The sequence below is a fragment of the Salmo trutta genome, chromosome 27 (assembly GCF_901001165.1).
Source record: "Salmo trutta chromosome 27, fSalTru1.1, whole genome shotgun sequence".
Lineage (NCBI taxonomy): Eukaryota > Metazoa > Chordata > Actinopteri > Salmoniformes > Salmonidae > Salmo > Salmo trutta.
The window spans coordinates 14,373,570-14,387,059 of record NC_042983.1 but is presented as its reverse complement, the minus strand read 5'-3'; the positions used below and the strand labels follow the sequence as shown (position 1 = coordinate 14,387,059).

The window sequence follows — 13,490 nt, the reverse complement described above, 5'->3', positions numbered from 1 at the left end:
GCAGCATTAACAACTCTCTAATGTGAAATGATTTTACGTTGTACTTGAATATAAAAGTAACAGAGAATACAAAACACAATCCATTTCTGGGAGAAAAAAAAAACTGATACCGCATGAAAAGAGCTTTGCTAGAAGCACAAGATACTGAACAACTGCAGAAGAGATGTCAGAGAGCGATGTGTAAACAGTAGCCTGCATGACACAGCAGGAGGTTGAGCCATAGCCAGAAGCACAACCATCTAACTGTTGCATTTCCCTGCACAAATATCTCCCATGTGCGTGAGGTGAGCGTACTGTACCGAGTCTATGGTGTACGGCCTAACTGAAGCCGGCTTCTACTGAGCAAGGTATTAACCGATGGATTGTTTCCGCATTCCTCAGACTTCACATACCACTGACAGGAGTCCGTCAACAGAGAGCTCAGGCTTTGGGATATTTGGAAAAAGGGTTCCGTTTCTCTGATATTTTATTTGTATTTTTATTTTATTTAACTAGGCAAGTCAGTTAAGAACAAATTCTTATTTACAATGACGGCCTACCAAAACGCAAAAGGGATAAAACATTTTTTTGTAAATGTATAAATATAGGTCAAAACACACATCACGACAAGAGACACAACACTACATAAAGAGAGACCTAAGACAACAACATAACAAGGCAGAAAAACATGACAACACAGCATGGTAGCAACACAACATGGTAACAGCACAAAAACATGGTACAAACATTATTGGGCAAAGTCAACAGCACAAAGGTCAAGAAGGTAGAGACAACAATACATAATACAAAGCAGCCACAACTGTCAGTAAGAGTGTCCATGATTGAGTCTTTGAATGAAGAGATTGAGATAAAACTGTCCCGTTTGAGTGTTTGGTTTGTTGCAGCTCGTTCCAGTCGCTAGCTGCAGCGAACTGAAAAGAGGAGCCACCCAGGGATGTGTGTGCTTTGGGGACCTTTAACAGAATGTGACTGGCCGAGCAGGTGTTGTATGTGGAGGATGAAGGCTGCAGGAGATATCTCAGATAGGGGGGAGTGAGGCCTAAGAGGGTTTTATAAATAAGCATCAACCAGTGGGTCTTGCGACAGGTTCCTCAGATGACCAGTTTACAGAGTATAGAGTGCAGTGATGTGTCCTATAAGGAGCATTGGTGGCAAATCTGATGGCCGAATGGTAAAGAACATTAGCCGATCGAGAGCACCCTTACCTGCCGATCGATAAATTATGTCTCTAATCTAGCATGGGTAGGTGGGTCATCTGAATCAGGGTTAGTTTGGCAGCTGGGGTGAAAGGGGAGCGATTACGATAGAGGAAACCAAGTCTAGATTTAAATGTGCTGAGAGAAGGACAGTGTACCGTCTAGTCATACTCCCAAGTACTTGTATGAGGTGAATACCTCAAGCTCTAAACCCTCAGGAGGTAGTAATCACACCTGTGGGGAGAAGGGCATTCTTCTTACCAAAAAACATGACCTTTGTTTTGGAGGTGTTCAGAACAAGGTTAAGGGTAGAGAAAGCTTGTGGAGAGCATTTATCACAAAATCTGGGGAGGGGCCAGCTGAGTATAAAACTATACTCTGCATATAAAATGGATGAGAGAGCTTCCTACTGCCTGAGCTATGTTGTTGATGTAAATTGAGAAGAGCATGGGGCCTAGGATTGAGCCTTGGGGTACTCCCTTGGTGACAGGCTGCTGCTGAGACAGCAGATTTTTTTACATTATACACTACACACTCTGACAGAGGTAGTTAGCAAACCAGGCCAAAGACCACTCAGAGACACCAATACTACTTAGCCGGCCCACAAGAATGGAATGGTCTACCGTATCAAAAGCTTTCAAAACACAATGTAAACATTCACAAGGCCGCGGGGCCAGACGGATTACCAGGACATGCGCTGACCAGATGGCCTTCCGGATAGCCTGAGTGCACTTATTTCTCATTTGCCTGAACGAGAGCCATGCGTGTCCCGAGCCTTTCTCCAAATGGAATTCTTAAGGTGGAGTAACTCTGCAGATCAGGGATCGAACCAGGGGCTGAACCTGTTTTTAATTCTCATTTTCTTTATGGGGGGTGTTTGTTAACAATACCACTGAAAATATAAAAAAAGAAGAAGGTCTTAGCATCTTTGACAGCGGGGACCAAGCTGATTCTATACCATTTCACAGAGGCCAGTTCATGAAGGAAGGCTTGCTCATTAAAGTTTTTTAGCAAGAGCCTATGACAAATCCAGACAGGTCGTTTCACTGAGAAGCCATTACGAACACAGGTTCTAAAACAGTGATCACTAAGGTCATAACAGAAAACACCAGACTGATACCTATCAGGATTATTTGTGAGGATAACATCAAGAAGAGTAGCCTTTTCTGGTTGCTTGGAGTCATACCTTGTGAGATTGGTAATAATCTGAGAAAGATTTGGGGAGTCCCATTGCTTTAGGACTTGGTTGGGTGGCTTAAGCATGTCTCAGTTTAGGTCACCTAGCAGGAAAAATTCAGAAGGGGCCAGGAGAGAGCTTAGGGCAGGTAGGGTACAGGCCGGTGCTGATGGAGGACAATAGCACCCAGCAACAGTCAACAAAGAGCTATTTGAAAGTTTAATACTTAAAACCAGCAAATCAAATTGTTTGGGGACAGACTTGGCGGCGACAACCGAGCCCTGAAGGGGATCCTTGGTAAAGATCGCAAGTCCCCCACCTTTGGAAGATCTGTCTTGCCTGAAAAAGGTTCTAACTAGAATGGTTAACATCAGTATTCAAAACACTCTTCCTTAACCACAACCAACACATCTGGATTAGAACTGTGAACCCACACTTTCAATTGATCCATTTTAGGTAATAAGCTTCTAGTGTTAACGTGCAGAAACTCCAGGCTTTTACGAGAGCAGAAATCAGTGAAGCAGATATCAGAGCACAAGTCAGAATTGGAGCTAGCAACAGTAGATGGGCCAGGGAGTACATGCACATTTCTAGATATCATCAGCACTAATACAATCAAGGCACGGCATGGCATAGGACAGGGAGAGCTCTGCAGTTCTGATTTATGACATCTGAATGTGCATCAGATGGCAACAAGATCATATTGTGCAGCAATTTCACCAGGTTACATGAATACAAAGCTGACGAGAGGTGGTTAGAATGGGAGGCCAAAAGTCTGTGTAACCAATAGAGAGTCAGATTCCCAAGTGTGAAGCATGCAGGAGTCATATCCCTTTAATATCATCACTTTAACACTAAAACGTTTTTCCGGCAACTTCTTTCCAGATTTTCCTTATTTATTTATTTAATTTGACCTTTATTTAACCAGGTAGGGCAGTTGAGAACAAGTTCTCATTTACAACAGCGACCTGGCCTAGATAAAGCAGTGTGACACAAACAACACAGAGTTACACATAAACAAACGTAGAGTCAATAACACAATAGAAATATACCTTTTATCTGAAAGGGACTGCCAGTATCAAAGCCAAAACTTCCATTTACGCCTAACAACGTAGTAATCATCTCGTAAACGTCTGCCTGTGGCCTAGTATGAAACGTAGCCGTAATGCTGAGGCGGCATTGGCACGCGCTACGCTCTTAAACTCACTGGTTGCTCGGCAGTGCCAGTTAACCATCATCCTGCCAGTGCTAAACTTTGCAAGGCATGTCACTTCTCCCATCTCTTCACATAGCCCACCACTAAGCATGCATGTTGTCTTAAGCACAACTGGATGGATCCATATAGAATTAATGTGGGATTAAAAATCAATGAATGATGAAATTATTGGAATAAAGTAGGTTAACGCAATTGAAGGCATGTATCAAATTATTGCTTACTGAAACTCCCAAAGTCATCCAATCTTTGTAACACATTTTAAGCAATAGCCTACCCACGTGTGGTGAACTAGATCATTTCAGCACCGTTTTGATTGAGACAGCGCCATCGCACCGCTTTGAGACAAGGGTGGGGACTCATCTTGATAAATCAATCAATGTCGGATTTGTGTTTTCACTTCATCTCTGTTTGGATATTGGTTAGGATACAGTCAGGCTGGGAAAATGTTAGCTAAATGGAGGTGAGTGCTGCCCATGAACATCTTGTCTAATTGGTTCATTTATTACAACATTTTGACAGCATGTAGTTTAACAATTAGATTATTTTGCTCTTCACTCGCAGTCGCTTAGTAGCCTAGGCCTACTCCTGACCAAAAGCCTGACTTGTCTCAATCAATGTGATTTTGATTCACTGAATCTCTGTCTGTATAAGCTATTTGGTTAATTGGTTTCTGGCTGGACAAATAAGTGGAGGTGGTATAGCTCATCTATTGGTTTGCTCATCCATCATTGATCAGAAACATTTAGCGTGTTATAATGTAGCCTAAATCAACTGTAGGCCTATTATTTTGCTTGATCGCGTATAGGCAACTCCAAAAGCCTACGGAGGATGTGAAATATGAATACGAGACTCGCATATTAAAAATATATATTTTTTAAAGGATTGCTATTCTTTTCTAAAAATCGGTATCGTGAAGAATATACTTTCAATGTAAGACCCTACGCCCACTCCCTAAAAGTAGAGTGAGGGTAGGAAAGAGATGAAACGTGGATAAAAACAAAATACGGCCTCTGTTTCCAAATATTATTTTTTGTTTTTTACATAACAGCTGTTCCACACGTTTCCGTGACAAGTTGTGTGGGAAAATATTATTTGTATTTTGTTATATTCCATTACATTGTTACTACAAAACATATGTGTTTTAACTGTGATATCTTGTCTGTTTAATGAACTATTGATTCATTCATTTGGTGATAACATAATTAAACTCAAAATATGCCATTCTACTGTTTTGAAAATACTTTTAGTCGTATGCTTCTTAGGACCTGCCTAAACAAATTATTAATGATGTATATTCAATGGATTGACTAAAATATAGGACCACCCACACGGGAGGTAGAAACGGCGTATGCAGGCAAAATGTGGTAAAAAAATGGGCTTGTTTGTAAGGGGTCATAAACATTGCCCTATTATTTTTTTACATGCAAAATACTGTAAATCCTACATGAGTCTTGTTGTTTCCTTCATTACTACAGACTGAATGCCAGCGACTGGGTGGGTGTGCTGCTAGTATTAAAACCTTGTAGTCCTCGGAGTTGCATTTACCTAGAGAAAAGAAACTAATGCTCTCTCAAGAGCACAAAGACACCTTTGCAACTTCCTTCAAACTGCACACAGACATAAAAAATGGTATCCACGAGTTAATCTGACTCTGGGGAAGTAGATACAGGGCTTCGTTACCAAAATCCCGAAGTATCCCTTTAAGGAAAGTTGCAACATCCCATATTGTAGTGTTGATCCGATTTGATCCTTTAATCATATTGCACAAATAGCAGTAATAGCATTTGTTTGACCTCTGTACTGAACCATGGTATTTTCAGAGAACCAATGTAATGTTTAACCAGGGTGTTGGATTTCAGCTTATCTGACCAACAGGAGGCCAGCCTGAGGGAAATAAAGGGTCAAATGGCAAGAAACAGAAGCTGTTCCATAAATGATAAGAGTCCAAATGTGGATGTGTCCAGTATGGGTGACACAATAGAGAATGACATTACTCACAGAATGAATACCCCTTTTCGAGCAAAATCCACCATTTGTCCGCCCAGATACAGAAATCTCTCCCTAGAAACATACTGCAGATCGGTGGGAAAAGGTGTCTCCGATTCTGAATAAGAAATGAGAATACAGAGTCTACAATAACCTCCCTAAAGAACAGAGACAAGTGTTGGACGATTTAAAAATAAATGATTCCACTTTGATAGTGCTGACGAGGGCAGAGCTGTGGTGTCGTTAAACTGTGATGACTATGCGAATGAGAGTCGGGGACAATTGAACACCACTACTTTCTATCAGAAAGTGTCACGTGACCCCACACCACTGTTCAAAGCTGAGATTCACTGCAAGCTGAAGTCTGTTGGAAAGCGGAGAAATTATGCAAAAAGAATGCGAGTTCATGAAAGTAGACAATCCAATCAGGAGCGTTATTCACGCCTCAACAAAAATCCACAAACTATTGGATAAGCCACCAGGGAGACCTACTGTGGCTTGTTTGATGTTGAATCCATGTACACTAATATCCCCTATCAGGGAAGCCTGGAAGCCACGGCACGCCGTCTTCGTCAACGACCCACTGGCACGCCGTCTTCGTCAACGACCCACTGGCACGCCGTCTTCGTCAACGACCCACTGGCACGCCGTCTTCGTCAACGACCCACTGGCACGCCGTCTTCGTCAACGACCCACTGGCACGCCGTCTTCGTCAACGACCCACTGGCACGCCGTCTTCGTCAACGACCCACTGGCACGCCGTCTTCGTCAACGACCCACTGGCACGCCGTCTTCGTCAACGACCCACTGGCACGCCGTCTACGTCAACGACCCACTGGCACGCCGTCGTCGTCAACGACCCACTGGCACGCCGTCTTCGTCAACGACCCACTGGCACGCCGTCTTCGTCAACGACCCACTGGCACGCCGTCTTCGTCAACGACCCACTGGCACGCCGTCTTCGTCAACGACCCACTGGCACGCCGTCTTCGTCAACGACCCACTGGCACACTGTCTTCGTCAACGACCCACTGGCACACTCCCCAGCACTAACTGGATTGTTCAAATGGCTGAGACTGTTCTGACAAAGAATGTTCATGCAACAGACGGTAACTGCTATGGGTAGTAAAATGGTACCGAATTATGCCAAACTGTATGTGGGGTTGTTTGAGAAGGTGATTTTCAGCCCTAACAATCCATTCCTGCGCCATTTATCAGACTCTAGAAAGGCTTCATTGATGATGTATTCCTTTTATTCCAGGGCACAGCAGAGGAACCATCGATTCCCCTCCATCAATACAAGCAGTGAGCATCTGAAACTCACCCTCACCTTTGATGCGCATGAAACAAGTTCTTGACATTTTGATTAAGAGGGAGGGGGGTGGGTTTAGCGCGGACCTATACAGGAAGCCGACGGACAGGAATTCCCTGTTACGCGGGGACAGCTTCCACCCCCCCCCCCCCACAAAAAAGAGCCTCCCCATTAGCCAATACAGTGACATACGCAGTATTTGTAGTACACAGAGCGACAATGACAAACAAGCCGACTATCTGGATGAGCGTTTCAGACAGCGGGGTTACCCAGAGGAATGGCTGCATGACGCAAGGGAACGTTATTAAAATATGACCCAGGATGACAGCCTCACGGCCAAACCTCCCCGCCCTCCTGACCAACGCCTTCAAAGCTTCCTTCAATACGCCTCGCTCAGTAAACAGTTCGACCACATCATAAAAAAATGGAAAAACACTGGCACATCCTGAGCACTGATCAACAGCTGGACGTTTAAAAGAACCCCCGAGGGTAGTCTCCAGACACGCCCCCAACATCAGTCACATGGTGGTGAGGTCTGATCTTCCCCCAGTACCTTTCTAGACAATGTGCCAGACGGTAACTATGGATGTGGCCAATGTACCCAGTGTAACTTTACGAACAAACGCACAATCTTCAATCACCCCATTACGGGGCAGGCCGTCATCACGTGTTCCACAAGAAAATGTGATATAACTGATCAAGTGTATTTGTGGTCTACGCCATGTAGGAAAAAAGAAACTCTGAAAACAAGGACAGCAGAACACATGAGTAATATCAGGACTCTTGACCAGAGAACCCTGGTGGCTGCCCATTCCATGGCGGCTCGTCACAACATTAGCTCTCTGAGATACATTGGTATCACACATGTTAATACTCCGAGTAGGAGGGGAAATACTGATCATCTATTATTGAGAAGAGAATTGTATTGGATTCACCGTTTGTGTACCATGTCTCCTAGAGGTCTGAACCAAGAGTTTGATATCAGTCCATTTCTGACATGAATATGTCACTTTGATTTGTCTTGCCTTCCAGGTTTCCTAAATCGGTCATTTTGTAAATATATATTATTTTCTGGAACTAGTACATGTGCCCAACTCATTGATATCCTATTTAGAGATACACAAATTGCTTTCACACCCACCATGCATCATGTCCGCAATGATCACGTGAGGTGACGTGCATATTTAGGGATGTGAACACTCGCTTTGTTCGACCTGAGAAAGACCAGTTTCTGATGGAAACGTTGTCAATAAAGCAGTGAATTGGGAGCTTCAACAGTGCGGGGGCCTTCTTCATCTTTACTAGTATTCTTTATTAGCCAAGCACCTATGTTTTTAAGGATGTGCATGTGACCACACACTTTTCTATAGAAGAAACTGAAGCATGGCATACAAAGGCTAACAGTATGTGGCCAAAGATGACATTTCAAGACGGAATCAGGATTTCAGTTGCCTAATAAAGGACTATGTACATGTGTTTACTAATGGGTCTCCTTGTAGTGTCAGTATGCCCTTGTCTGATAAAATACTGCTCTCTATCCCCTACTGTGCACTAACAGCCTCATTACTGGTTAATGTTTAGCTCTCTGGGGCAGAGAAAATTGGACCCAAGGAATGACAAGTTATTGCTCAAAGTAATGACAGAGAACATCCTAACATTGTCTGAGTTTTAGGCAAGCATTTCACTAGCATATTTTCACCTAATCTTTAAAACCAGTAGAACAGGACCGAGATAGTATTTTGAGATAACCTTCCCTTTCCCTGCTGGTATGATGAAATCATGAAGTCCATTTTGTTGTGACAGGTGCCATAACAATGTGCCATAACGCTGCTTCCTGAGAGGAAATAAACCTTGACTCTAACTTACTGTGATGACCGCCTTGCTGAGACACAGAGAGCCCCTGCAGCCGTACTCCCGCTCGTCCTCTGACTTATAGTAGCTCAGAGTATTGTTCTTCAACACTACCCACCGGTCCTGCCATCCATGAATGTAGTTTGTCCACTGTCAACAAACAAAGGCAGATAGTCAAGCCTACAATTCTACTAGCAGTGCAATTACAGTAGGAAGGAGGTAATGTATTTAGTTTCACACTTAAGTTTCAAATCACTAAAGATGATGATTAGTTTAATGAATTTCCCAATTAACTTAGAGAACTGGGTGTTTGTGGCCCACAAAGATGCCATACAAAGCAACTGGGCCCACCTTGTTATGAGTGGCTGGAGCAGTTTGTTTGTGGTACCCATTGTCTGATAGGTGGCCTAATTGAGATTGATCAAACATTATCAACCTAATACAACCATTGTCCACAATAAGGAAGTGTCCACCACAGGGAAGTGTACAACAATTGACTATCAATCACAACTCATACACCGGTTTGAGTGCTTTGAATCAAAAGCTAGCAGCTAGCTATCTACACTGAACAAAAAATATAAATGCAACATGCTAAAATTTCCAGTTCATGCTAGAGTTCCAGTTCATATAAGGAAATCAGTCAAATGAAATAAATTATTTAGGCCCTAATCTATGGATTTCACATGACTGGGAATATTGATATGCATCTGTTGGTAACCGATACCTTTAAAAAAAGGTAGGGGCGTGGATCAGAAAACCAGTCAGTATCCGGTGTGACCACCATTTGCCTCATGCAGCGCAAGAAATCCCCTGCGCGTAGATTTGATCAAACTTGATTGTGGCCTGTGGAATGTTGTCCCATCCTTTTCAATGGCTGTGTGAAGTAGCTGGATATTGACGGGAACTGGAATGCGCTGTCGTACATCGATCCAGAGCATCCCAAACATGCTCAATGGGTGACATGTCTGGTGAGTATCCAGGAACTGGGACATTTTCAGCTTCCAGGAATTGTGTACAAATCCTTGCAACACTGTGCATTATCATGCTGAAACATGAGTTTATGGCGACGGATGGATGGTAAGACATGGAGCCTAAGGATACCGTGATGTGATTCGGTATCCATAGCTCATGACTGCCCATTCCATAAACCCACCGCAAACCATGAGGCACTCTGTTCAAAGTTGACATCCGAAAACCGCTCGCCCACACGACGCAATACACGTGGTCTGCGATTGTAATACCTGTTGGTCGTACTGCAAATTCTCTAAAAAGAATTTGGAAGCGGCTTAGAGAAATGAACACTCAATTCTTTGGCAACAGCTCATGGACATTCCTAGTCTGCATGCCAATTGCACGCTCCCTCAACTTGATACATCTGTGGCATTGTCTGGTGTCACAAAACTGCACATTTTAGAGTGGCTGTTTGTCCCCAGCATAAGGTGCACCTGTGTAATGATCATGTTTATCAGCTTCTTGATATGCCACACATGTAAGGTGGATAGATTATCTTGGCAAAGGAGAAATGCTCACTAACAGAGATGTAAACAAATTTGTGCACAACATTTGAGAGAAAGCTTTTTGTGCATATGGAACATTTCTGGGATCTTTTATTTCAGCTCATGAAACATGGGACCAACACTTTCCAGGTTGCGTTTTTGTTCAGTGTAGTTATTCTAGTATCCCAGCAGTGTTTTTGAGAGGATCATGCCCTCATTAGCCATTTGAATAAAGATTCATCGTTTGTTTTGTAGGACTTACCTTGCTTAGGACGCCACCGAGTTCAACAGGATGCCCAGATTCGGGATCCACATCTTCATCGGAGCCCGACGAGTTCGAACTCTTCTCCGACATTTAGCAACCAAGTCGTTGGGTAACGTTAGCTAGGTAGAGGCTGGCGTTTACCACGAGAAAACTAAAATACACAAATTGATAAGACGTGGCCAAGCGAGTGTTGCCAAATCGATAAGACAGCAAACGTTGTAGCAAAACATGAGACAATCAGGAGTGGCTTGCTTAGCTGTCGTAGCTAGTTAAGACTGGCATGCATTCTAAATTCACAATTTCTTGCGGGATGTGTGTTTCAATAAGCAACACGACGTAACGTTTGATAGAAATAGGCTCTGCAATGCAATTAGCGAAAGCTAGTTAGCTGGCTAGAAATCCAGTCATAATGCAGCAGACAAAATAGTCCTTCTGTTCAAATGCGCCATATCCTCAACGATCAAATACACAGAGCGCTAATCCTTTCAGATGGCTCAGAACTACGATCGCTAACTAGCTACCCCGCTAGCGCCCTCTGGCGGACCTTGGGACGACCATAGAGATGTATAGATTTCGCTTTTGTAGTATTTGTCCCATTAGTTTGTTTCAAGTTAATGTCACATGCACATGTACAGTGAAATGCCTTTCTTGCAAGCTCTAACACCAACAATGCAGTAATCAATTAAAATGTAATAACAAGGTAGAACAAAAACACATACGATATAAAATAAAAACACAATAAAGTAAGCATACCATATACAGGGTCAGTTCCAGAACCATATTTACAATGTGTAGGGATACTGGATCGATAGAGGTACATAAGTATAGGGGAAGGGTGACTAGGCATCAGGATATACACTCCATGACCAAAAGTATGTGGACACCTGCTCGTCAAACATTCCAATTCATCCCAAAGGTGTTCGATGAGGTTGAGGTCAAGGCTCTGTGCAGGCCAGTCAAGTTCTTCCATTCCGATCTCGACAAACCATTTCTGTATGGACCTCACTTTGTGCATGAGGGGATTGTCATGCTAAAAGAGGAAAGTGCCTTCCCCAAACTGTTGCCACAAAGTTGGAAGCACAGAAACGTCTAGAATGTCATTGTATGCTGTAGTGTTAAGATTTCCCTTCACTGGAACTGAGGGGTCTAACCCAAACCATTATTCCTCCTCCACCAAATTTTACAGTTGGCACTATGCATAGGGACAGATTTGTCCGTCGGACTGCCAGATGGTGAAGGGTGATTTATCACTCCAGAGAACACGTTTCCACTGCTCCAGAGTCCAATGGCGGCGAGCTTTGCACCATTCCAGCCCACTCTTGGCATTGCGCATGGTGATTTTAGGCTTGTGTCAGCTGCTCGGTCATGGAAACCCATTTCACGAAGCTCCCGACGAACAGTTCTTGTGCTGACGTTGCTTCCAGAGAGAGTTTGGAACTCGGTAGTGAGTGTTGCAACTGAGGACAGACGATTTTTACGTGCTACGCGCTTCAGCACTCGGCGGTTCCGTTCTGTGAGCTTGTGGCCTACCACTTTGCGGCTGAGCCGTTGTTGCTCCTAGACGTTTCCACTTCTCAATAACAGCATATACAGTTGACCGGGCAGCGCCAGCAGGGCATACATTTCACGAACTGACTTGTTGGAAAGGTGGCATCCAGTGGAGGCTGCTGAAGGGATGACGGCTGATAATAATGGCTGGAATGGAATCAAACACATGGAAACCAAATGTTTGTCTATGGAGATTGTATGGCTGTGTGCTCGATTTTATACACCTGTCAGCAACGGGTGTGGCTGAAATAGACGAATCTACTAATTTGAAGGGGTGTCCACATACTTTTGTATATATAGTATAGGATAAACAGAGTAGCGTATATGATGATTGTATGTGAGTAGTCAGTAGAAATGTATGTGCATATTATGTGTGTGTGAGCAAATGATGGTGTTAGTGTGTTGGAGTATCCATGTGCGTAGTTTGTAGGGCCCTGTGAGTGTGCATAGAGACTGTGCAAACTAGAATAAAATAGAAAAAATGTAGGGCTTCTGTGAGCGCAAGGGCAGCACCATTGTGGCCATCTCCATTTTGAAGTAGTCCATTTTCTTCTTACTACATCTATGAGTTGGTTAACAAACAAAATTGTGCTTACTGCCACCTGGAATGTGTTGTTTGAAAAAGTATAAAGCCACTGTTGGTGATTTACTGCTACTTGCAGTTATGGAATGTTTGCTCACAAGTATAATTCACTGGCTGATCCCTCCTGATGATCTGGATGGAATTATGTGATCCTTCCTTAACCCATAGGAAGTTTCACTCGGTTGACTTACTTCAAAATGGGGAAAGTCCTCAATGACGTTGCTCATGCTTAAATTGGCTTTTGGGCACTAGAGTCCTCTATACATCTCTATGGGGACGACACAAACCTTGGACTCGGCCTGTGGCTGTTTGGTCAGATGTGGTAGAGAAAGGAAGATAATTCCTCCATTATCTCTGGTTAGGACATCGCGGCTATGCAGAAACTGTTCAAAATACCTGAAACAGGTTGTGATATTTAATTGTTTTAATAAATCACGTTATTCATAAATCAACAACATTTCATCACCTGTTAAAAGTTTGTCCCTGGATTTGTTTCTTGAAGGTTTTGTTTATATGCGCGTTGCGTGGTCTACATCCGTAAACAAGGAAACTGCACCTCCCCCTAATTGACGTAGAGGGCGGAAGCAAATTCAGAACTCAAGACTGAAGAGGCATAGGCAAAGAATATACTTTTACCGTAAACAAACAAAATATTATTTATTCTTGTCTTGGATAGTTAGAAACTAGTATTACTAGCTGTTTAGATTATTTTACATTGTGGAACCAACTTGATTGGATGAATACATATTTTGCTAGCTAGCTTGTTAGCTAGCAAGCTAGTTAACTTACCATAATACTTCTTAGCAAATTTTGTTTGGTTTATGTATTCAATGCAGGGTCTCACTTGAAGGAAGGATGGC

At 43.2% G+C, this 13,490-nt stretch overlaps 2 protein-coding genes across 6 annotated transcripts in view; one reads left to right on the top strand and one right to left on the bottom strand.

The window, feature by feature from the left end:
* The window catches only part of LOC115164380 (collagen type IV alpha-3-binding protein), a 41,671-nt gene extending 30,659 nt beyond the window's left edge, over positions 1-11,012 (bottom strand). For 2 of the 5 annotated variants that reach the window (XM_029716799.1, XM_029716801.1), the window contains exons 1-2: positions 10,497-11,010; positions 8,754-8,888 (exon numbers count right to left, since the gene is read on the bottom strand). In XM_029716799.1, coding sequence (XP_029572659.1) covers positions 8,754-8,888; positions 10,497-10,589 — 228 coding nt within the window. In that variant the 5' untranslated portion in view covers positions 10,590-11,010. Of the gene's footprint in view, positions 1-8,753; positions 8,889-10,496 lie in introns of all 5 variants that reach the window. The other 3 variants (XM_029716800.1, XM_029716802.1, XM_029716803.1) reach the window with 3 other exon arrangements.
* Positions 11,013-13,132: 2,120 nt separating this feature from the next.
* The window catches only part of polk (polymerase (DNA directed) kappa), a 10,643-nt gene continuing 10,285 nt past the window's right edge, over positions 13,133-13,490 (top strand). The window contains exons 1-2 of the mRNA XM_029716798.1: positions 13,133-13,267; positions 13,467-13,490. The exon at positions 13,467-13,490 is cut by the window's right edge and continues 127 nt beyond it. Coding sequence (XP_029572658.1) covers positions 13,486-13,490 — 5 coding nt within the window. The 5' untranslated portion in view covers positions 13,133-13,267; positions 13,467-13,485. The remainder of the gene's footprint in view (positions 13,268-13,466) is intronic.